Source organism: Miscanthus floridulus, chromosome 4, assembly GCF_019320115.1.
Source record: "Miscanthus floridulus cultivar M001 chromosome 4, ASM1932011v1, whole genome shotgun sequence".
Taxonomy (NCBI): Eukaryota; Viridiplantae; Streptophyta; class Magnoliopsida; order Poales; family Poaceae; genus Miscanthus; species Miscanthus floridulus.
In genome coordinates this window covers 108,615,237-108,639,182 of record NC_089583.1, presented here as the reverse complement: position 1 = coordinate 108,639,182, position 23,946 = coordinate 108,615,237, and the positions used below count along the sequence as shown (strand labels likewise).

Sequence of the window (23,946 nt, the reverse complement as noted above, 5' to 3'; positions counted from 1 at the left end):
GCCAGATGGACCGCATGCGTCTCCAGCCTGTTCGGCAGGCGTAAAACGATCCTACTGCTGGCTGATTTGGTGTGAGAGAAAATATTATTCCAGCTTATAATCCACGATCATATACGAGTAAATGAACGGGCTGCTCAACTCTCAACTCACGCTCTCCCGGTAGTTGATAAATCATGAGCTCAGTTCCGAATCTGTACAACGAACTTACCTAACACATAATCTCTCCGTTTCTGTTCTTCATCAAATATACAAGTATGCTATATACGTACTAGTATATAAGCCTCTGCAACACAGACAAAAGAAAGTACTAGGATCGGATTAGCATGAGAAGTCGGGTCCAGTACCGACAATTATCTGCCGACACGTATGCCCAAACCCAAGGAAATTAAAGGCCCGTGCCGCAGCCGCACTCATCAGTCGCTTGCGCGGTTGCGGGCGGGCGAGCATCCCCCAGAAAATAATGGCGTTAGCGCCCCGCATGCACGTACTCAAGCACACGTTGCGGAGGCCACCGCCACTGGCCAGTGGCCACTACGGAGTAGTATACGTCAATCAAGGCGGGCCTTTTCTTTCTTTACGACCAGGACCAGCACCCCCGCGGCCGCATGCATCCGCATCCGCCAAGGCAAGCCGAATCCTCCCCGTGCCGAGTTCAATTTCAGTCCCCAGCACCAGAAGCACACCGGTCACCGGATCAGCTCGCGTGTGCGAGAAAGCCAAAGGCAGTCACGCTCGGCAGCGGAGCACGCTGCCCGCAGGCAGACAGGCAGGGGGAGAGGTCAGGCAGGACTGGGCACGGGCAGCCGATGCGCTGCGTCGTCCTGGCACGGCAAATTCCGCTTGCTTCCGGTCTTCCAATGGCCGCTCACGTGCCCCCTGCACCAAGGTAAAAAGGAGTCGCCTCGCTTCCCAGTCGGCCAGTCGCCCAGTCCCGAGCAGGCGAAAGTCGTCTGTCTTCTTTCACAAGCCTCGCAAACGCGTATTCAGGGTCTGTTTATTTGGTACATGTCACAGATGATTTGGATGGTTTAAATAAACACCTAAAAGCGGAAGTAGATATCATGCATCAACGGTTAATCTTCAGACATTGTTTTATCTCAAGGTAGAGGATTACTCCTAGCTCACACTTTTTTTTTTGAACATGAGATGCTATGAAATATTCTTTACGTTCCAAATTATAAGCCATTTTGACATTTTTAGATACATAGTTTTTGTTATGTATCTAGACATAACATATATCTAGGTGCATAGCAAAAGCTATATCTAGAAAAAAAAATCCAAAACAACCTATAACTTGAAACAGAGGTGGTACTCACCTACCTAGAAAGTAAACCACTTTACAAAACAGAGTGAAGAGAAAATGGTTGTGCATTTTAGGCAGTGGTCATCGCTGATTTGATGCCTGCCTCTACTCGAGCCCTTGGTTATTTTTGCACGAAGAGTTTGTAACCTCACACTCGAGGAGTTTGTTTGAAAGGCTTCACCGATTAATTAAGTACTCTCTCCGTTCCAAACTATAGACGTTTTGGCAACGGAGGGAGTATTTTTTAACATCTTGTGAGGAATGTAACTCAATTGGTCCCCGTCTAGAACAGGGATTAATAGTTCTACTTTTATCAGCCTTTACTATCTGATCGATTGCATTTATCTGCTATCTACAATACGTTAAACAAAAGTGCCTTAATACAAGCATAATGATGCCAGAATTTGATATTGCAGTGAGCTCAAAGACAAATAGAAAGCTTTTTGTCTCATTTGGCAATGTTGTGAATCAAAGGATTTTGTTTCATTTCTAGAATTTGGTGCAAGAATCAAGAATTGAGAATCACATTGTCACTCCAATGCCATCTGTTACATCTAGTTCAACACAAAAGCCTATCACTGCTGTCCAATGCCATCTGTTAATCACTGTAGCCCAGGCCGTCGATTTCAGTCGCCTGGCAGCTGGGATTGAGCTATTATATATACTAGTATAGTGCCCGTGCTAATGCTACGGGTCACATTAATTCAATGTTAATCTAGCAAGCTACCATCTCGAGTTACAGATGCTGTAAGACGAGCTGCAGATGACCCTTTGCCAGATGTATATAGGTGCAGTCTTCTCTACAAATTTGGAACTGTTGAAACACACGTTAGTGTCACTGAACCAGACACCTTTAGTTTTAAATAGCAAAAAAGATTCATGTAAACTAAATTACAAAATTACTCAAACTAAATTACAGTACAATTCACATGATCCCAATGCACAAGTTATGAGAGATGGCTCAAACAGTTTCTTGCACCTGGGTCTCTTTGTTGTCATCTTGATGACATCATCTTTCTGTGGCGCCTTTTCTTTTGTTGAACCGCTATTGAATTCTGAATCTGCGTCAGGAAGCAAAGCTCGAGAACTTAGCCGGAGTGGACCCTTATCATTTATCTGATTCAGACGATAAAGGAAACAGAATTCAGAGAAAGGCATCAGATCATGTGGTTGGATAACTTAATGGATGTCATTTCTGGAGGTGGGAATTATAGAAATAGCAGTTTTGCACTATAAACGCCTTGAGGACAGATGAATGTTGAACTTAAAAATAGCTACCAACCAACCTCAACGATCTGACTTTAAAAGCCTACAACAAATGCAGTGGGTTGTGGCAGAAAATAATATCAAAATTAAACTGGAAGGTATTTGTCATGAGAACTTCGTTTTCTATTGCACAGAAGCCCAACAAGGACATGCGATTTTGCCACTAAGTGCTTCTCTTCTCTGATTTAAGAGGTACTCATATCACTTGCCAAAACAAATAAAAGAGCTCCTGCAGCAATAGCGCAGGGAGGATCACCAATGTCCAGAACCAAAATAGCATCAATAATTTGTTGTACCGATCTACAGGATATAAGAAAAGGAAGGCATTTGTATAAGTAATAAAATGGAAGATGGTGCCAAATCTAATACTGTGTTTGTTAAATGCTAACATCTCTAGAAGTGGACAAGTTCTCAAACTCAATAATAATTTAAGTATTCTTATGGACTTAGAGAAATGAATTGCCATTAGAGCTTGCTCCAAGAATTGAAGCCCAGTTCAGACAGAACAATAGATTATCCCACACCTTCATCTTATTCTAACCAAGGTATTATGTCTTTTAACTTAAAAGTGCAAGATCATCTAGACAGGGACACTTATGCTTTGTTGGAATCAACAGAGTCAGTTCTACAATATTATAGAAATAACAGTTCAATATATACAATTATACATCACAACCTCATTTGACTTCAATGGTAGGAATAAAAATAGAGAAACCTGATCTCAATGGTAGTAGTCAATATGTACATCCCTACATTCAGAAGCCACCCGCAGAGCTGCCACATTAAATCCAAAGTTAACTTATGAATCCTATGCAGACTATCTCAAACAAGAAAATTTTGCGTTGTTGCATAGACATGTGGAACTTTAGTTCATTATAAATTTATAATAGTGACTCAACAAAATATTTATATTGAAGTCTAAAATGGGAGGCACCAAGGCAAGTCAAAATGCATATAAACCAAAATAGTTGTATTCAAATCAACTTCATGTTTCCCAGCTCCTTTTGAGTGGATATAAACCAAAATAGTTGCATATAAACTCAAGCTACATAGCTAGCAAGTAGCAACACTTTTTGAGTGGATCTGATCCTCGTCATCAGGATGTGGAATGCAGTGTTCAGACCTTGATATTGTTTCTCAATAAAGAATTGCAAAGAGGGATTCCTTGAAGGATATATACCAATAAAAGAGCATGGCGTATTTGTTTTTTTCCCTACTGCTTGGGCTAACTGTGTTTGATGTTTCAGTCATTCAGACTGCATTGTAATATCACAAGAACTATATTTCTTTTTCTTTTTCCTCACAAAAAAGGAACTGTATTTCTGCTAAAACAAAAACAAAAGACCCTGTACAGAAGGTACAGATGAAAAAGAAATCATGAACCCAGGAACTTTGCTGCTACAATGCTACTCAAATTGCCAGCTGAAAAAGACATTGGGCATTGTTCTTCCAACATTTTTTAGAGTATTATATTTTCTAGCGTATGGGGAACAGTGAAAAAAAAGAAGGGGCCAATTTTACCTTGGTTGATTTACGCAGGGTAATTGAGGAAGGGGAGTGAGGCCTTGGTGAGGCCATTGGAGCCCATGAGCACGTCCGAGAGCCGGGTTCACCATCTGCTTCACGGAAACCCCTGCACAAATGTAAAGTACCAGCTGAGCGCCTGAGCTGCAGGCACACGGCGAAACAATTCAGAAACGCGTAGCAGCAAGTGATCACTTGCACTTCTTGCAGGTGGTACAGATGGAGGCGTGCATGCATTGTAGTGCAGTCACAAGGTCACCTGAGCTGAAGCCTGCTGTACATGAACTCCTGGAGCAAGACAAGAGCAGGAATTAGCTAGCCACCAAAGATGATAATGTAACTGGGAGAATAATATTGAGCTGAAAAAGTTTCACTGTCAAGAAAATTTGTGCAGGAAGCGAAATTAAAGCATGGGAAATTCTTCCGGGCAATTCAGAAAACAACGCTGACCAAGCAAGCATATAAAAGTCCATGACAACGGAAGCAAAAGGAGGGAAGAAAAAAATGGTGTATCTATGAGTTAAAACAACTTGAGAATATCTAGACATGTGGATCACAAGATCAGTAAGCTAAGGTTGCCTTAATCTCAGTTCAATATCCCTTCAAAAAAAGGATAATAAGTTTATTATGTCCCAGGAACTAAATCAGAAACCTTAATCTGAATTCCAGTGTCCACAACTAACATGGAAAATACACACAGAACCACCAAAATGTTTGGACGGCAGTTCTTACACCAAAATAATGCTTAGTAATCCTTGAGAAGAAAAGATGATACCCGGTGACACTAATTGTCAAAGGAAAGGAAATTTCTTTGCAAAAATAAAGCGTACTGGTGTGGTGGCTTACTCTGAAGGCTCAAATGAGAGTGGTGAAGTTGGAAGGTCTCGGCTGCAGGCTGCAGCCGGGTCCAGGCACGGGCTTCTCCCCTCCCTAGCGTACCTCTCAACCACGGAAGCAATGGCCTCTCCGACGCTGGCGCCCAGCCTGACCATGGCCTTCACCAGGCCGACGCTCCCCTCCACGGTCACGCTGACCACCGCCTTCGCCTCCTGCGCCGTGCCAAACCATTCCCATCCGTAAATAAAGTACACATTCAGAACTACTGTAGATATCAACATACTGTCTTACTGCCTGTGCCAAACCATTCCCATCCGTAAATGAAGTACACATTCAGAACTACTGTAGACATCAACATAATGTCTTACTGCCTGTATCATGCAATTCAATGTTTAGATATATTGATGCTATCTGTCAACAAAATGCCCATACAGCACAAAGTTTAAATTTATCTCTAACTTGGCATCCTAGGTCCTATCATTTATGATTTTCTAACAAACTTAGACTGCGTACTTTTTTCACAAATGAATGTTGTGGTAAATGTTAGAAATAGAGAAGCACGAGGAGCATTTTGAGGCTGAAGACTTTTTATGAAATATGTCTGCAAGTGTAATATGTTTAGTCTGCTTACTTGGCCGAGTTATCAAATAAGCATGCAATTCCCACCGGATCCATACTGACAGATTGTCACCCATTGTCACTAATGAAAAGAAACTCCACCTTTTCCAAGGCTAAAAATAAGGGAAATATAAAGTATGGGTCAGAGTATACGTATAATGTGATAGGAATCATTATTAGCGAAAATGTGAGATTTGTAAATACCTCTTTAATCTTTCCCTCACTCCTCTAGTAAGATGGGTGTGAAGTGCATCCCATGTCACAGTTCATACTCTGATGCTGCAATTTCTAGACACCAATGCTTTTTAAATTTTGATGTTATGGTTGTATAGAAATGAACTGTAAAATGAGTATTGTTTTGCCGCTGATTATATCTGCATACCTGAACACCTGCCCAACAGTCCACCAGCCGGACAAGCTGAAACCATGGCAGCTCAGCCAAGAATATTTTAGATGAAAGTAAATATTTTTAGTCAACAAGAATACATATATCAGACACATTATGATCAAACGCATTTTCTACATAATGTCATGTACCAATTTCAAATGGATGAAACTCACCTCCAGATTGTGCGCTACTGAGATATCTCCCCTTCATGAGTGGGACTGGCTTGAGGGTATACAAGCAAGGCTACTACTATGCTCTTGATCAACTAATGAAATTAAAATCTTCATCTGCGATCAACACAATAGGGGGAAATGAAATTAAAAATACTATTAATTTTTGAGCCAAACTACTACTCCATTATGCATCTATAGAAAAATCAGCATGCCAGACATCAAGGATCAAATAAGAGGAGCCTGGGAGAGGGAGGGCAGTGACTAACTTGTACTGTTGACTGAGCCAAGCATCCTACAGGAGCAAATTTCAATTTAGTAACCATATATGCACTATCATGTACGAGCTAGTAAAACAGAGAGCATCGTTATCTTCTAAGCCAGTACCAAAAGAAAAATAACATCCCTTTAGCTAAAAGCATGAAGGGAGTGAGAACCCAATCACCAAAAAAAAATGTATAGTAAATCCACAGGCGAGGATCGAGGGGACGACCTGGCTCATGGCCGCCGCTGCCGTGGCGGCGAGGAAGCCGGACTGGTACGGCTGCTGCAGTGCCTGCTGCATCAGGAGCACCTGCTGCTGCTTGTGGTGGGAGCAGAAGACGGTGGCATCCGCGACGGCGAACAGCAGCAGCACGCCGTCCCTGCGGTGGCCGACCAGCCGCAGCACGCGTGCGGCACTTCGGCGCGCGTCCCTGCCTGCGCGAGTCCCTGCCGGCGCGCGTCCCTACGACGGCGAAGAGGGAGCAGAAGACGGCGGCGGCCGCGACGGCGGGCAGCAGCAGCAGGCCGGCCCTGCGGCGGCCGACCAGCCGCAGCACGCGTCCCTGGCGGCGCCCCTCCCTGCCGGCGCGCAGCCCTTGCGGCGCGCGTCCCTGCCGGCGTGATGGTGCGGGAGAGAGGCGTCGAGGAGAGGGAGCGTGGCCTCGGGGAGAGGGAGAGCGGGCGTTGGGGAGAGGGAGAGTCGCGCCGTCGCGCGTGGGGTGTACGCGGGAGGGAAATGAGGGATGAGTGATGAGGTTTGATCGAGCATTATGATCCGTTGGATTTGAATGACTAAGAGAAAGAAGAGGTGAGAATGGATCTCGTCCCTTCATTTCAAAGTTTGGTTGGTTTTGGGTTTATTTTTTTAGGTGTACTTAGAAGACTTAATGGCTGTAGTGAACAATTTTGGCTTTAGAAAAATTTTATCGGTATATTATATGCGGCAGAGACAGAGACAGAAGACGAGCTGCCAGGGCACCAACCAAACACACCGTCACATGAGGCCCATTTTTCCAGACTACAGAGGCTTTGCTACAAAGTTACTCCGAAGCAACAGTGGACCACTGATCTATATGACAGTTACCACATATTATCTCCTAAAAATGATTACCTATACTATAGGCATTTCACATGTTACGCTTTCAAGATATTCGTAGTACATGCTCATCTGATTCAGTTAACATGCAGTTGACCCTCAATTCACGTGCCAATGCAGTAGCTTGGCCCGGTTCGTTTCAAGTACTTCAACAATATTTTTCAACGAACAAACAATATTTATCTCTTATAATAAATCAGCATAAGCATCAATATAAGAGTAGGTATAGTAATGGACTTATAGCCAAGCTAGTCAGTATTTTTATTGACGTGGATGAGAGAAGAGAGGAGAGAGAAGAGAGCTTGGCTCTTATTTTAGCATCAAGCTGGGCACAGGAAGCATAGACATCTGTGAACCCAAACAATAGTCAGCCTGTTCGTTTCGGCTGGATTGGCTTATAAGCCATGGGCTAAAAGTACCGCTGACTGGTTTGGTGTGAGAGAAAAATACTGTTGGCTGACTGATAAGCCAAGCCAGATACAGGCAGTTATAGACTACCGAACAGGCTGAGTGTATGTGAGAAGTAGGAAAGCGAAAATAAGACATGGTATCTCATAATAATAAAAAACTTTTTTATAGACAAATAGGAGACCACCGTTGTATGATTTGGCTCTAACTTGACTTAAAGCAAATACTTGGCTCTATTATTGATCTTGTTCTAAGCCAAATTTCAGTTCAAGCGAACAGAGCCACTCCATCTCAAATTATAAGTCATTCTAAGAATCTTGGAGAATCAAAGTATCTCAAGTTTGACCAAATTTATATAATAAGATAATAACATTTATGATGTAAACTAAGTATTATTAGATTCTTCATTAATTATATTTTCATAGAATATTTATTTGATGTCATAAATTTTTATAGTTTTTTTTTATAATTTTAGTCAAATTTAAGATGCTTTGACTCTCAAGATTTTTAAAAAAACTTTAATTTCGAATGGAGGGAGTAGCGTGCAATCCAACTGTACTTCCTCAGCCCCTGGTCCACCGTCAGCTGGATGGGCAGCTCGTCGCTGGCATGGGAGCGGGTCCCATGGCCTCTCACGAGTACCTCCCCGTCTGAGTCGATGATACGCTCCACCCGGATCGCCTTCACCTGTTGTTCGTCAGAATTGCCCAGCACACCTCGTTATGTTTGACAGACTTCAGGGACACGGTGAGTAGTAGTCAACGCACCTTGAAGTACTCCACGCATGGTGAGTTGATGTAGGCGCCGTCCTTCATCTGGAACACGAGCCCGAGAACATCCCACCGGGGGCAATCTTTGATTATAGCAGCATCCATGTAGCCATCCGCAAACTGCATGGCAACAAACAAGAACGAATCAAGCTACAGAGCACAGCGGAACCTCAATGCACTAAATGGCGAGAGACTGACCTTTGCCTTTGGTGCTGCCATGGCATCTTCGTTAGCGAAAGGAATATAGCCAAGACAAACTGAAACGAATGGACCATTCAGTGATCTCCATGCATGATCAGCTTCTTTGATCGATGGGCCTACAGTCACACCTTTCACAATTGCTGTCAGTTGCTCTGTCTTCTCGAAATACTTTGCTAACTCCGTTTGTTTCATAACTGGTAGTTTGCTCCACAGGATCACCAACTTCTTTAGATTCTGGTCCTAGAACAAAAAGGGCAAGCCCATTGTACCATCGCAGGTTCAGCATGCGGAGTAGGAGCTGAAAAGAAGTTGCATTGTACATGGCAGAACACAGTGTGAGCTTTTAAAGATCCAAAAATACTCAGAGAAAGAGTAACATAAAGCCATAAAGGTGCTACAACGACTTATGCAATACGATATCAATATCCTCTGCATCTATTATGTGCACTAGAGCGCAACCATCATATTGTGGAAGTTTCATTCTTTCAGGTATGTAGTATGTTAACCATGATCTTTTCTTTTATGGCTACAATGCATGCACACACATCTACATAAAGCTATACAACATTTACAATAATAAAAAGACATTTCCAACAGTTTGAACTTGGAACTAAGTAGTAAAGAAAGAGATGCATCTGTCTCGATGATGAGCATCTAATTTCTGCAGCACCTCTTTGTTAAGTCCATTATATAAAAAAAAGACAGAAACATACAGATTGAAAAATAAAATCAAGTACATGATATAAGATTTCAGGGTAGAAAGTACACATAAAATTCAAGGCAAGCACTTCCCATCCACCTATACTTCTTTGATCCAATATCAATATCAGCCACCAGACCTGCAGTTCATAGATCATTTTCAGGCTTGTCAATTACATTTTACTGTAGCAAAACAGAAAGTGACAGAGCAATCTCTGAGAAAGGTGGCCTAAGTTCTCAACTGTTGTTTGCAAAGAGTTAGCATAGAGATTATATGCTGCATACCCCGTGTAAGCATCAGGACACTAAAGAACCTTGTCTTTCCCAGTTTCCCTGCATAACAGAAGTAACATCAAGTGCACGTTTATGACCTGTGTAACAGAAAGAAGCTGCATCAGCAATTGTTCAAACACATAAATGGGCGAGATAATGAAGAGAGATGACGGGGCTGCTAGTGAAAGGTGACAAAAAACGAGGAAAAAAAATACTGACTTCTGATGATTGCAAACCCGGCATTAGATATAGAGAATGGTTCACCAGCAGCATGCAATAGAGAGCGTGCCATTCCATTTCCAGTACCCGTTGCACATTGTAGTGCGTGAAAGTGTCTGCCTAGAGCACAAACAACAACAAAGTGTACAAATGTTAGAATGTGAACAAAAACTGAAAAAGCTACAAGCTACAACTAACCTTGATTAAACAGGCTTTTGTAATGATTGCATATGGAATGAACCTAAGACATAGTACTACTCACTAATGTGCATCATTACATAAATATGATAAAGGAGCTGCTATGATGATGTACCTGCCAGAATGATCCCAAGGGGTAGTTTTATTGCTGTTTCCCAGTCCTCCCTTCGCAGGAGACCATTGACAACCTAAAAACAAAACAAAATAACAATAAGAGAAAGAACCAAAACATAGCAAGCAAGCAAATAAAAATCAACAGTGCTCAAATATCTGAAAACACGAGAATTTTCAGAGTGTAACAACTTGCATAGAATTGCATTCGCATACGGAAAACGTTGTTCTTTGCTAACCTCTACCAACACACCATCTCCACTGACACAAATGATGCCATCATCCTTCCTAAGATCAAGTGAATGTGCAATCTCTTAAGGCCCCATTCGTTTCCGGAGAATGGACACCAGGAATAATTCTCGGCCAGGAACCATTACTTAATTTATATAAGTTTTCGTTATCCAGGAACAATTCCTGGCATCAAAATGCCCTAACCTGAACGAGGCCTAAGCATGAAGGCGATGCTTGGTTTCTAAACATGTTTCACATTTTGAAATTAGATACAAAGCAACAGGCATCACAACTATAATTCCAAAAACACGATGAATAAACATAGACCACCAAACCTTGCATCGTATAAAGCACACCAGCAGTTTCAGTGAGAGGGAGGACTTCATTCTGGAAAATACTCTGTCCTGCTTCCTTTTCCGCCATAAGGGTTCACTATAATGAACAATCTCTTTGGCAGGCATGTGACAATGTTGCAGGAGGAATACCTAAAGGGCCATGAGTAGGTAAAACTAGTATTTTAATTCAGTTGTTAATTTACTATGCTTTTCTGAAGGAGTTAGAGAAGCTTGAACTAGTACTACCAACCAACTAGAAACGAAACAGAAATGTGCAGGACAAAAGAGGCACTATCAATGATAAATAAATCAACAAATAAGGTCTGCTCAGATATTTTCCATTGATAGCTATGGATGCAAGTCTGCCATGTTTTAAGTCAATTGGATCGACCCAAAACTTGATAAAATGAACTAGAATGGCATGCTACGTAATTAATTTAGGGAGAAAAATGAACTTAGTTAGCTAACAGATAAAACACCATTGGGTACCCATTTACTACATCCTAATTGATAGCTAATACAACACTCAAGGGTGTTGTTAAATGGCAATGATGACACTGAAAGGAACATTCAACCAAATCTCACAAAAGAAAAAAAAAATTGGGCCTACAGAGCAGGTAAGCATAACATTACTACTGCTATCAGCTGCATTGCATGAAATGAACAGGCATCAGATTTAGACAGGCATACCACGCCGCACGCCGGCGCCGTCTTCGACGCGCGGGAGGCGGAGACGCGCCGCCGCCGCGCCCCTCCGTGGTGCCGCTGGATGAGCGTGGAAGACCGGCACCTTCTTCGACGCGTGGGAGGCAGAGACGCGTCGCCGCCACGCGTCCTCCGCGGTGCTGCTGGATGCGCGTGGCGTGGTAAGATGGTGGGCGGCGAGGAGGACGAACAGTAGGGAGGAGGTGGAGAAGTGGCGGCTGGAGATGAAAAATATTAGTTGCAGACTTGCAGACTGCAGTGGCAGCAGAGATTGGTGTTCCCATAAAAAAACAGTTGGCAAATAATTAAAAAATTATAGATAAATAAAAAATAACTATTATATAACTTAGCTCTTATAAGTTAACTTGCTTTAACTGAAGCTATTTCATCCCTGACATGAGTACATGACCTGACTGCAGCATGATATTCAGCTAAAAAATGAAAAAGAAAGAAATTGATTTAGGGAAAAAAAAAGGAAAAGAAAGAAATTAATATAGCAACTGACCACTAGTAGTGAGGCTGCTGCAGACTTTTTGATAATGAGTGAATTCATTTTTTTTTTTTGATAAATGGCAAACTTTATTAGCAGCACATCGTTGCAAGTGGAATATAAGGCTTCCCAGATTACAGATTGCAGTGCCTCTCTAATAGGGCAACTGGAAACATGATAACAATTAGAACAAATAATGTTTACATGATTGTGCTCACTAGATGTTGATCTGAAAGCTTGAGTGGCTAAGCTGTGTGCAGTTGCATTTAGATTTCTAGTAATTTTCGCCACCTTCGAGTTTGTACCAGCTGTTATATTTATGAACTTTTGAGTGAGCGGCTTGATCTCCCATTGAGGTGGACTTGAGTGATCCTGTCCATTGAAGAAGTTCACCATTTGTTGGCTGTCGGTGAGGAAGAAAATATTCTGAATCTGCAATGCAGAAGTGATAATGCCTGCAAGAGTGAGAGCAGCAGCTTCTGCCATGAGGACAGAGGAGACAGTGTTGGCTAATGCTTTGACGTGGATCATTGATCTTCTCCTGGGATCCAGGATGAAGATACCGAGACCTGCTTTTTCTTATCTGTTGATCAAATTGATGTGGAGTTCTTGCTGCATCAGTATAGCATCTTGCGCCTGGTAGAAGGGCTGGGAAAGTCACCTGATATAGTGGAGATGGAAGATTCGCTAGTCCTGTGAGCTATTTCGAATACCGCCTGGTATGTTTCGCCTTCCTGCATTAGAAGATCCATTACCTGATATTATTGTGTTGTCATTGTCGTGCTGGCTGTGATCAGCATTTGAGTTGTCCGTGGTTGTAGATATTTTGATGTCTGCTGCCACCGCGTAATGAACCTGCAAAACGGACCATTTTTTGTTTTGAAAGCGAGTATCATTTCTCACTTTCCAGATAATACCAGAGAGTTGTTATTATTTTAGTCAGGGCTGACTTCCAGTAAACAAAGATGCATGCTGGGCCAATTCATTCGGGTTATGTGGTGAAGCTGAAGAGTGAAGACGCAGCACAGCAGACTAGCAGAGTAGAGGGCAGCAGCAAGGCTGCGGCAGCAGATAGAATGATTGATATTCATCAAAAGATTGACAACATATTTGTGTGTGAGCAGATACTAAGGCTTTGTTTGATGCAAGTTTATCCAAATCGAGTTGGATTGCCACTTCAATACTTTAACACATGTAGATTGAGGTGGATACATATGGATCCAAACTAGGCCTAATGAGTGAGTGTGATTATGCAAAACGGGTTAGACCGAGTGAAGTGTATACAACTCTTTTTGAAGAACCAAGTGTATACACTACGTGCTAGTACTTGGAACTTAGGTCGTTATACTGCTAAAAAGCGATGAAGAATTAGCAAGCACACCAGAAATGATTATACTATCAAGGTAAACACCGGTTAGACCACCATATCATATCCGAGAGTCCAAGATCAACAACGACAGAATGGCAGAGTACCAAAACAAGTGGTCAACTGCTGGCCGTTCATATGTGTAGCCATTAGCCAAAAGGCAAGCAATCGGCATCTATGTATAGCCATTAGCCAAAAGGCAATCAATCAACATGAGAGGACAGGCACACCACACATATATAGGCATATTATTATGGTACGCAATCACGAACACAACCGTCCACACACTGTGAACACACTGAACCAGCAAAATTGTTCTTTTGTAACTACTACTAGCACCACCCAACAAAATAGTACTTATTTAATAATAACATACATGATACTGTAACCAGCAAGAGACCAGGAACCATGGATACATGAAGGATCATCAGTCATTTCTTCTTGGCAGCCGCCTTGGTCACCTTGGCTCCCGTCGGGTCCTTCTTCTCCACGCTCTTTATCACGCCGACAGCAACCGTCTGCCTCATGTCGCGAACCGCGAAGCGCCCCAGTGGAGGGTACTCCGAGAAGGTCTCCACCACCATGGGCTTTGTAGGGATCATCTTGACGAAGCCGGCGTCGCCGTTCTTGAGAAACTTGGGGGCGCTCTCCAGCTCCTTGCCCGACCGCCGGTCGATCTTGGTGAGCAGCTCAGAAAACTTGACGGCGATGTGGGACGTGTGGCAGTCCAGCACCGGGGCGTAGCCGTTGCCGATCTGCCCGGGGTGGTTCATGATGATCACCTGCGCGGTGAAGCTGGCAGCCTCCTTGGCGGGGTCGTCCTTGGAGTTGGAGGCCACGTAGCCGCGCTTCAGGTCCTTGACCGCCACGTTCTTGACGTTGAAGCCGACGTTGTCGCCAGGCAGCGCCTCCTGCATCGACTCATGGTGCATCTCCACCGACTTGACCTCAGTCGTCAGGCCTGTGGGCCCAAAGGTGACCACCATGCCGGGCTTAATGAGGCCGGTCTCCACGCGGCCCACCGGGACGGTGCCGATGCCGCCGATCTTGTACACGTCCTGCAGGGGAAGGCGCAGGGGCTTGTCCGAGGGCCGCTTGGGCTCATTGATCTGATCCAGCGCCTCAAGGAGGGTGGGGCCCTTGTACCAGTCCAGGTTCGTCGACCTCTCGATCATATTGTCACCCTCGAATCCAGAGATGGGCACGAAGGGGATCTTGTCCGGGTTGTACCCCACCTTCTTCAGGTAGGAACCCACTTCCTTGACGATCTCGTCGTATCGAGCCTTGGAGTACTTGGGGGTGGTGGCGTCCATCTGATTCAGCAGTAGTTCATTTAGTTTGCAGTATATACAGATAATTATGAACAGATAATACTTGCAGTATATACAGATAAACAGATAGTATATACATGCAACAATCGGCAGGTAGATGCATCAATCAAACTTTCAAAAGTACCTTGTTGCAGCAGCAGATCATCTGCCTCACACCAAGAGTGAAGGCTAGGAGTGCGTGCTCACGGGTCTGGCCGTCCTTGGAGATACCAGCCTCAAAGCCACCAGTGGTGGAGTCAATGATGAGCACCGCACAATCAGCCTGGGAGGTGCCGGTGATCATGTTCTTGATGAAGTCACGGTGCCCAGGAGCGTCAATCACAGTGCAGTAGTACTTCGTGGTCTCAAACTTCCACAGGGCAATGTCAATGGTGATGCCCCTCTCGCGCTCGGCCTTGAGCTTGTCAAGCACCCAGGCGTACTTGAAGGACCTCTTGTTCATCTCGGCTGCCTCCTTCTCAAACCTCTCAATAACACGCTTGTCAATGCCTCCAAGCTTGTAGATGAGGTGGCCGGTGGTGGTGGACTTGCCGGAGTCGACGTGGCCAATGACCACAATGTTGATGTGAACCTTCTCCTTCCCCATGGCAACGGGAGCAGCTGGCTAGTTAGCTGTATTCACAAACATCAGCACAAGGATATAGCACACAGTTACGCAAAAGTTAAGATATACTACAATCAGTAGCTCAGATTGAATTTTTTTAACAGTACAATTAGTAGTTGAGAGATTGAGTTAGCAGAAGGATACATATAGTACGGAGTTATGCAAAAGTTAAGATATACTGCAACTAGTAGAGATTGATTTTTTTAACAGTATACAATTAGTAGTTGAGAGATTGAATTTTTTTTAACAGAACAGTTGTGGCCATTCATTGACTAGCAGCAAATTAAAAGGACATATATATAAGCCGACTTAATTGTTCTTTTGTTTAGAAATAGCAAAGACAACATAGTCATAAGAAAACAGAGACCACGCAGTCAGTATTCATCCATCTGTAATTAGTAATTCATACAGAATGAAGAGCAACCATAAGAAAACAGAGACCATGGAGTCAGTATTCATCCATCTGTAGTTAGTAATAATTCATACAGAATGAAGAGCAACCATGAGAAAACAGAGACCATGCAGTCAGTATTCATCCATCTGCATTTAGTAATTCATACAGAATAAAGAGCAACCAAGCAAGATAAATAAGATTCAACACAATTGCCAAATGAATATGTAAAGATACATGCAGCAAGAACAAATAATAATATACCGCAAACAAAAATCAAGATGCCATGTTAATAAATATAAGCAGGCAAGCATGATTTATCTAATCCAAGAATACACAGACGGATATTAGCTAGCAGGCTATGTGAGCGAGTGCTTGGCGTGGCAATCTGATCTAGCAGTAGAGCAAATGAAACTGGAGATGCAGAAACTAGAACTGAAGCACCCAATAGGATTCGAACCTATATCAGAAGGCCCGGCCCCTTTCGAGGAGATAGGAGACGAGACCCTCTGTCTTTTCCATTAGACAATGGGCACACTAGTCGCATCTCCAGTACCAGTTTGAGTTTGGATTTAATAAGTGGACGATGCCATATATTGTAACTATTTGATTTGATCTATCGGCTTTATTATTAGAAAAGTAAAAGAAAGAAAAACGATTGAATGATTGATAGTTGCGGGACATAAGAGCGATCGGCCAGCATAGCAGTATATGCGTGGAGGACAACAGCTAGGGAACAATTCTGCTAGTACTCCGTATACTAGTATATGCGTGGAGGACAAAAGCTAGGGAACAATTCTGCTAGTAATCTAGTATACTAGTATATGCGTGGAGGATAAAAGCTAGGGAACAATTCAGAGAAATTTGAAGACTAATAATGAATCAAGCATCGAAGAATTCAGACAAAACTTGAATAGTAACAATCGAATCAGAACCGTGAATGATAACAAATCAAGCACCCCGCCGGGATCGGAGGACGGAAGAGGAATCGAGCTAGTCCCTTACCTCGATGGGGGGAAGTCAACAGACAGAGCCGACAGGGGAGGGGATCAAAGGTGACCAGGTGTGAGGGTTGGAGGCATCGGATGGATGGCTCTCTGTTTATATAGCCGCATAGCGCACGCCTCGCGCCGCCGCCCCCCCGCGCGGGGACCGACCGGCCCGGCGGCTAGGGTTTACCGTGGCCATGCGATTTGTCATCCTGCGAACAGGAACTCCTCCAGCTTTCGTAGCGCCTACGAACACCCTGCCTTGGCGGCTACCCTGCCCTGGGGCCCACTCCACCCGCGCTGCCTCGCGCGGTCACTCGTTCCCTATACCTTATCTTTTCTTTTCTTCGTTCGGAAAACGGCGCTTCCTTTTTTCAAATCAAAAGAAAAAAAAAAACATGTGGAGGATGGTGCACTTGCTACGCTTCTTGATCGCGACGGCGAGCCGGACGGCACCTTGATGGGGAATCTGTTGTGGGAAGAGGGGGTCCAAAATCTCCATACGAGACTCGTATTTATATCAATTGACCAGAGTAGAATTTAGACTGTGTTTAGTTCCACTTTTAAAAAATATTTCTACTTCTAAAAACAGAACACCAATAAAATAGGTGGAATCTGAAGCTGATTTTCTAGGAACAGCCGCTCACCTTTCTTAGTACATTTTTCTTAACCTCTTGGATCCTATTTTTGGCTTTCAATTTTCTACTTTTCCAAATGAGCGAAAATACAGGAATGTTTTACAACTATTTTGACAAAAATAAACACAGTGTGTAGGTTTCATAGTTGTTTCAACGAAGCAACTTACAACCTTTTAATGTTACATAGCCCATAACATTTTTTCATAGCTCAAAGATGAACCAAACCGACTCTTAGTTTAGTTCCACCAAAACACACATTGGTTGAGGTGTATACAAGTGCATTCAAACAAGGCCTATACGAAGACTGTGGTAACAGTATTAGGTATAAGAATAGGTGGGACGTTGAGAGTTGAAAGAGATGGAAATGGTGCATGCAGATCATGTTGAGGGCGTCCATGTGGAGTTTGGAAACGATGATGATGATTTCATCCTCCGCCATGAACTTCGCCTGCAGCACACCACAACACAGATAATCAGATAGACATGCCACAAAAATCCCACTTCACTTCCCTTTGAAGATAGTCCCTGTGGAGTGTGAAAGGGAGGAGCATGGAGGGGAAAGGGCCAGTTACCTCGGAAGGCGAGAAGATAGCGTTCGCGTGTCTTAAATCTGGCTTGATCCGCATCTTTTTTCATTCGGAATAGTATTTTCCTCTCACAGATTTCTCCAGATTTTTCTAGAATTCCTCTAAACGAACGGGGCCAGAAGAGGCAGACTGCCCTGCCATGAATGTTCGCCACCAGAACACATGAACCTGGCGTCGGGACACGAGACAGACAGAGGAATGGAGGCACTACGACTATGAGTCGAAGATGACGAGGCAAGAGCGAAGACAGGGAGAGGAGGCGATAGGCCACTGGGCTAGTCTAAGATCCAGCCCAATCTGAGGCTAAAAAGCACATCCAACAATAGAGCCCAACAACTGTTGTAGATCAATTTGATGCGATAGTCATAGCACAGAGCTGATAGGGACTAGTGAGGCGCCACGATTGCCTTCCTCTTTGCTCCTGTAGTCCTACTTGCCACTGTTCCCATCTCATCAACTTTGGCCCCAACAACATAAGAGTGACGAGAGACTTCCTAGCTAGTAAATATGTATGTTGCAACGAAACATACATGTTACATCTTGTTGTACGGCTACTAAATGACTTGTGGTTTGGAAATATATACGGCCACGTCGTATATTCCAATATCTATTGGAATCAGACTCATCTATCCTAAAAAAAATATAGCAATCTTATTTTTTGAGTAATTAATTGATGTCAAATTTGATCAAATATATATATAAATCTACTACTATTTATGACTTGTAATATGTGTCATTAGAGATACAATTATTAATAATATTTTTCGACTTAGTCCAAAAATGTCATTCTATTTAGGGTGGAGGTAGTAGTATCCCCGTTTTAAAAAAAGTCATTTTAGGTCATCAAAGTGATTTACACTTTGACCAAATTTATACTCACTTTGTTCTAAATTATAAATCGCTTTGATTTTTTATACATTAAATTTAGTATGTATCTTGATATAATATATGTCTACATACATAGCAAAATCTATATAAAAAAAGTCAAAGCGACTTATAATTTAAAACAGAAGGAGTATAAGACTATCAATATTTATGACATCAAATAGGTATTTTTTGAGAATATGTTTAATGATAAATTTAATGATACTTATTTCACGATATAAACATAACATTGGTTTTATATAGGCTTGATCAAAGATAGTTCGACTTATGTCAAGTTTTTTTATATGGATGTACAAATTTTTAAGGTGGATTTAACACCAAGTTTGCAGGAGATCAGTCCAACTGCTTGTACAAGTGATAATCAACAACACCCGAAAAAAAGATTATGAACTGACCACTTCTCATTTGTCACGCTAGCACTAAAAGCAGCGGCAGCTATGTGGACTGTGGCCATGAAAAGAAAACAACCTCTCGACGCTCGACGGAGATCCAGTATCCGTCCCTCTTGGCTCATCGCTCTCCACTGGGGTGGGGTGTGTGACTGTGAGTATATTTACATGTACAGTAGAAGCACATGATTCTACACGGGAAAATGGGAGGGCTAACGGAGCAAATTACACGCAGACGGTGTTGAACAGAGAGAAGAATCGTCATCTCGGGGAGAAGATGGTGGCCAGCCCCTGGTCCACCGTCAGCTGGATGGGTGGACCGTACGCCATCAGGTGCCCCGGCTCGTCGCCGGCGCGGGAGTGGGGACCATCATCGCCCCTCGCAATCACCTCCCCGTCCGAGTCGATGATACCGCCCTTGGTGCTGCTGCCCACGCGCAGGCCCGGCTCGATCCGGATCGCCTTCACCTGTAGTTGCCCAGCACACCTCGTTATGTTTTGATGACAGAGTTCAGGGACAGGGTGGGTAGAGTAGAACGCATGGACATGGACTAAGCAACGCACCTTGAAGTACTCCACGCATGGCGAGTTCACGTAGGTGCCATCCTTCGTCTGGAACACAAGCCCGACAACATCCCACCGCGGGCAATCCTTGATTATAGCGGCATCCAAGTAGCCATCCGCAAACTGCATGGCAACAAACAAGAAAGAATCAAGCTATGGAGCACAGAGGAACCCCAAGGCCCGAAACGGCGAGAGACTGACCTCTGCTTTTGGTGCTGCCATGGCATCCTCGCTGGCGAAAGGAACATTGCCGAGCCAGACTGAAACGAATGGACCATTCAGCGATCTCCATCTAAGATCAGCTTCTTTGATGGACGGGCCAACATAGCCACACGTTTCACCATTACTGTCTGTTGCTCCATCTTCTTGAATGCCCGTGCTAACTCCGTTTGTAGTTTGATCCACAGGATCACCAACTTCTTCATATCCTGGTGCTGGAACAAAAAGGATGCGCCCATTGTACCGTCGCAGGTTCAGCATGCGGAGTAGGAGCTGAAAATGGCAGAGCACAGTGTGAGCTTCTACAGATCCAAAAACACCCTGAGACAGAGTAACATGAAGCCATAAAGCTGCTACAGCGACTTATGCAATACGATATCATTATCCTCAGCATCTATTATGGCTGCAATGCATGCACACACATCTAAGTAAATAAAGCTATAAGCTATTTCCCACAGTTAGAGCTTGGAACTAAGTATTAAAGCAAGAGATGCATCTGTCTCGATGCTGCCAAGCTGGTGCAAGATCAGCCAGAAAGAGCATCTAATTTCTGCAGCACCTCTCTGTTAAGTCCGTTATATATAAAAAAGAGACAAAGTTACAGATATAAAAAGGAAAATCAACTACTTGATATAAGATTTTAGGGTAGAAAGTATACATAAAATTCAAGGCGAGCACTTCCCATCCACCTATACTTCTCTGATTCAATATCAACATCAGCCACCAGACCTGCAGTTCGTAGATCATTTTCAGGCTTGTCAGTTAAATTTTAATGCAGCAAAAGAAAAGTGACAGAGCAATCTCTGAGGAAGGTGGCCTATGTTCTCAGCTGTTGTTTTCAAAGAATTAGCAGAGAGATTATATGCTGCATACCCCATGTAAGCATCAGGACACTAAAGAACCTTGTATTTCCCTGCACAACAGAAGTAACATCAAGTGCACGTTTATGACCTGTGTAATAGATAGAAGCTGCATCAGCAATTGTTCAAACACATAAATGGGCAAGATAATGAAGACAGATGATGTGGCTGCTAGATGAAAGGTGTCGAAAAACGAGGAGAAAATACTGACCTCTGATGATTGCAAACACAGCATTAGATATAGAGAATGGTTCACCAGCAGCATGCAATAGAGATCGTGCCATTCCATTTCCAGTACCTGTTGCACATTGTATTGTGTGAAAAGTCTGCCCAGAGCACTAATGACAATAAAGTACATAAATGCTAGAATCTGAACAAAAACTGAAAAAGCTAGAAGCTACAACTAATCTTGGTTAAACAGCTTTTGTAATGATTGCATATGAAAATGAACCGAAGACACAGTACTACTCACTAATATGCATCATTACATCCATATGATAAAGGAGCTGCTATGATAATGTACCTGCCGGAATGATCCCAAGGGGCACTTTTATTGCTGTTTCCCAGTCCTCCCTTTGCAGGAGACCATTGACAACCTAAAAACAAAATAAAATAACAATAAGAGAAAGAACCAAAACATAGCAAGAAAACAAATAGAATCAAACAGTGCTCAAATATCTGAAAACATGCGAATTTTCAGAGCATAACAAATTGCACAGAATTGCATTCGCATACAAAAAATGTTGTTCTTTGCTAACCTCTACCATCACACCATCTCCACTGACACAAATGATGCCGTCATACTTCCTAAGATCAAGTGAATGTGCAATCTCTTGGGCATGAAGGCGATGCTTGGTTTCTAAACATGTTTCACAATTTGAAATTAGATACAGAGTAACAGGCACCACATTTATAATCCCAAAAATACGATGAATAAACAGAGACCACCAGACCTTGCATCGTATAAAGCACGCCAGAAGCTTCAATGAGGGGGAGGACTTCATTTTGGAAAATACTCCGTCCGCTTCTCTTTCCGCCATAAGGGTTCACTATAATGAACAATTTCTTCGGCCGGCCTGTGGCAATATTGCAGGAGGAATACCTAAGGGACCATGAGTAGGTAAAACTGGTGTTCTAATTCAGCTGTTAATCTACTATGCTTTTCCAAAGGAGTTAGAGAACTAGTACCAACCAGAAATGGAACATAAATATACAGGAGAAAAGAGCACTAGATCAGCACTATCAATGATGAATAACTGAGCAAAAAGGGCCAGCTCAGATATTTTGCATTGATAGCTAGAGATGCAAGTATCCCATGTTCTGAGTCATTGGATCGACCCAGAACTTGGTAAAATGAACTAGAATAGCATGCGACGTAATTAATTTAAGGGGAGAAATGAACTAAGTTAGTTGACACACAAAACACCATTGCATCCTACAATATGATAGCTAATGCAACATTCAAGGGTGATGTTAAATGGCAATGGGTGATACTGAGAGGAACATTTAACCAAATCTCACAAAAGAACAAATAAAGTTGCACAAAGTATGCATAACATGAACAGGCATAACATCACTACTGCATTGTACAAAATGAACATGCATCATTTAGACAGACATACACGATTCTGACTTGTTCGAGGTGATAATAATTGAAATGCAAGCTTTGTGCGATGTGCACCATCAGCAACATGCCCATTTGAAGCCAACCGTGGCAATTGAGTAGACCAGATACTGAAGAAGAATCCATGGAGAATTTTCAAACTCTGTAGGACTCGACTAGTTGGCACCTTGCATACTGCTACAGTTGTACATTTGATGCTTTGACCAGATCATGCCCAGAAGAACAGCTATTCAACCGCACGGTTTCACGCATAAGAAAGATCTGTGCACGCATACGACCATTACAATCTAGAACCAATTGTTTCAAATTATTTTCGTTGAAGCAAACCAAAGCGGCTGGACACTCTCTTCTGGTTTTGTTTTTGATGTTTTCCCCTTACTATCAGGAGCATATTTTTCCCCCCCCTCTCCCAGCTATCCAATCGAGTCAACGAACTCCTCAAGTCCACCACGCATGACGCAACTACCGCCGCCTACCCGATCAAGAACCAGGCGTCCAGGGAATGCCAAAACTCCAATCGTAGTGTGACCAGATCGATCACATCATGAACCAAGCACAATTCCCAAGATGCAGGAGATTTAAAAAAAAAACATAGTAGGATGCAGTAGAATTGAATTAAAATAATCGAATTGCAGGTAGCAGAGTAACAGCTGATACTGATTACCGAGCGAGGCGAGGCGATCCCTGATGACGTCCCCCCACCGCAACGCGGCATTCTCGTTCTCCATCTCCACCATGACCTCCCCTCTCCTCCGATTCCTGTCCCCTCCTCCCCTTTTCCCATTACCGCCGCCGCTCGCGGCAAAGGTCGCGAATTTGAGCTTCCTCCCGTCCACCCGGCACCCGAGCACCTCCGACTCCAGCTCCAGCCGCCGCTCCTGCCCCTCTACGTTGCCGCCGGCGGCGGGGCGCCACGCCAGCTCGCCGCCCCTGAGCGTGGCCTCCACCTCGGTGCTGTTGACCCGCACTGACTCGGTCAGGACCTCGGTCTGGGGCTGGGGATTGGCCATGGAAGGACGTGGCGGGTCAAGCTTGTAGCGTAGGCTGTAGCTTGTTCGGAAGTATCGATGGGGTTGGAAGCGAAGCCAAGCGAAGGTAGCAGAGGTTTGGTGACGAGGCGAGGAGAAAAGGTGCGTGGTTGGGGCGGTTAAATATATCCTCGTTGGCGCCTTTCGGGTGGGGGGCTCCGTATGTACGTAGGAGTATAACGTGTGGCCGTGTGGAGTATGTATATGTGTGTACGTGTGGTGTATGGTGTGTTGTATTTGTACGAATGGTTCAGTGTGTAGGAATTTTAATGGTGTTTTGGTAAAGAAATCCAGGTAATCTTGGGAATTTGTGGGAGGCTGCTCCCAAGTTTTATATACTTATTGACGGCTATTCTCCATCAAGA

General features: G+C 43.5%; 3 protein-coding genes and 1 pseudogene across 17 annotated transcripts; all 4 read right to left on the bottom strand.

The window, feature by feature from the left end:
* Positions 1 to 1,580: 1,580 nt before the first annotated feature.
* On the bottom strand, positions 1,581 to 6,236 carry LOC136550280 (uncharacterized). Of its 14 annotated transcripts, none has more exons than XM_066541792.1 (9): positions 6,110 to 6,236; positions 5,931 to 5,966; positions 5,753 to 5,849; positions 5,214 to 5,661; positions 4,940 to 5,142; positions 4,289 to 4,381; positions 4,091 to 4,202; positions 2,283 to 2,419; positions 1,584 to 2,117 (listed from the first exon to the last, which is right to left on the bottom strand). In XM_066541792.1, the coding sequence occupies exons 4-9, from the start codon at positions 5,286 to 5,288 to the stop codon at positions 2,027 to 2,029; spliced, it is 711 nt and encodes a 236-aa protein (XP_066397889.1). In that variant the 5' UTR covers positions 5,289 to 5,661; positions 5,753 to 5,849; positions 5,931 to 5,966; positions 6,110 to 6,236; the 3' UTR covers positions 1,584 to 2,026. The 14 variants fall into 14 exon arrangements, 11 of the variants coding, with proteins under 11 accessions (XP_066397890.1, XP_066397889.1, XP_066397886.1 ...); XM_066541789.1 differs by having other exon boundaries at positions 5,753 to 5,836; XR_010782195.1 differs by lacking the exons at positions 5,931 to 5,966; positions 6,110 to 6,236 and adding an exon at positions 3,285 to 3,343 and having other exon boundaries at positions 1,581 to 2,117; positions 2,283 to 2,869; positions 5,753 to 5,819.
* Positions 6,237 to 8,381: 2,145 nt separating this feature from the next.
* Positions 8,382 to 13,053, bottom strand: LOC136549049 (sphingosine kinase 2-like; annotated as a pseudogene).
* Positions 13,054 to 13,697: 644 nt separating this feature from the next.
* LOC136550279 (elongation factor 1-alpha-like) lies at positions 13,698 to 17,021 on the bottom strand. Its single transcript, XM_066541788.1, has 3 exons — positions 16,804 to 17,021; positions 14,928 to 15,415; positions 13,698 to 14,785 (listed from the first exon to the last, which is right to left on the bottom strand). The coding sequence occupies exons 2-3, from the start codon at positions 15,387 to 15,389 to the stop codon at positions 13,904 to 13,906; spliced, it is 1,344 nt and encodes a 447-aa protein (XP_066397885.1). The 5' UTR covers positions 15,390 to 15,415; positions 16,804 to 17,021; the 3' UTR covers positions 13,698 to 13,903.
* A 2,257-nt stretch (positions 17,022 to 19,278) lies between these two features.
* LOC136552550 (sphingosine kinase 2-like) lies at positions 19,279 to 23,692 on the bottom strand. 2 transcript variants are annotated; one of them, XM_066544111.1, is made up of 10 exons: positions 23,218 to 23,692; positions 21,883 to 22,005; positions 21,688 to 21,788; positions 21,453 to 21,525; positions 21,141 to 21,227; positions 20,943 to 21,020; positions 20,728 to 20,798; positions 20,052 to 20,342; positions 19,851 to 19,973; positions 19,279 to 19,754 (listed from the first exon to the last, which is right to left on the bottom strand). In XM_066544111.1, the coding sequence occupies exons 1-10, from the start codon at positions 23,561 to 23,563 to the stop codon at positions 19,548 to 19,550; spliced, it is 1,500 nt and encodes a 499-aa protein (XP_066400208.1). In that variant the 5' UTR covers positions 23,564 to 23,692; the 3' UTR covers positions 19,279 to 19,547. The 2 variants fall into 2 exon arrangements, with proteins under 2 accessions (XP_066400208.1, XP_066400207.1); XM_066544110.1 differs by having other exon boundaries at positions 21,883 to 22,031; positions 23,218 to 23,348.
* Between the last annotated feature and the right edge of the window lie 254 nt (positions 23,693 to 23,946).

What these genes read in the sequence shown, in the direction of transcription:
- LOC136550279 (XM_066541788.1), bottom strand. Translation starts at nt 15,389, where the DNA reads ATGGGGAAGGAGAAGGTTCACATCAACATTGTGGTCATTGGCCACGTC. An exon ending in TGATCTGCTGCTGCAACAAG is followed by an intron (nt 14,786 to 14,927) that starts GTACTTTTGAAA and finishes CTGCTGAATCAG; the next exon opens with ATGGACGCCACCACCCCCAA.
- LOC136550280 (XM_066541792.1), bottom strand. Translation starts at nt 5,288, where the DNA reads ATGTTGATGTCTACAGTAGTTCTGAATGTGTACTTCATTTACGGATGG. An exon ending in TTGGCACAGGCAGTAAGACA is followed by an intron (nt 5,143 to 5,213) that starts GTATGTTGATAT and finishes GGCACGGCGCAG; the next exon opens with GAGGCGAAGGCGGTGGTCAG. An exon ending in ATGACAACAAAGAGACCCAG is followed by an intron (nt 2,118 to 2,282) that starts GTGCAAGAAACT and finishes GTGTTTCAACAG; the next exon opens with TTCCAAATTTGTAGAGAAGA.
- LOC136552550 (XM_066544111.1), bottom strand. Translation starts at nt 23,563, where the DNA reads ATGGCCAATCCCCAGCCCCAGACCGAGGTCCTGACCGAGTCAGTGCGG. An exon ending in CCTTGGGATCATTCCGGCAG is followed by an intron (nt 21,228 to 21,452) that starts GTACATTATCAT and finishes AATGTGCAACAG; the next exon opens with GTACTGGAAATGGAATGGCA. An exon ending in CATGCGTGGAGTACTTCAAG is followed by an intron (nt 19,755 to 19,850) that starts GTGCGTTGCTTA and finishes GGGCAACTACAG; the next exon opens with GTGAAGGCGATCCGGATCGA.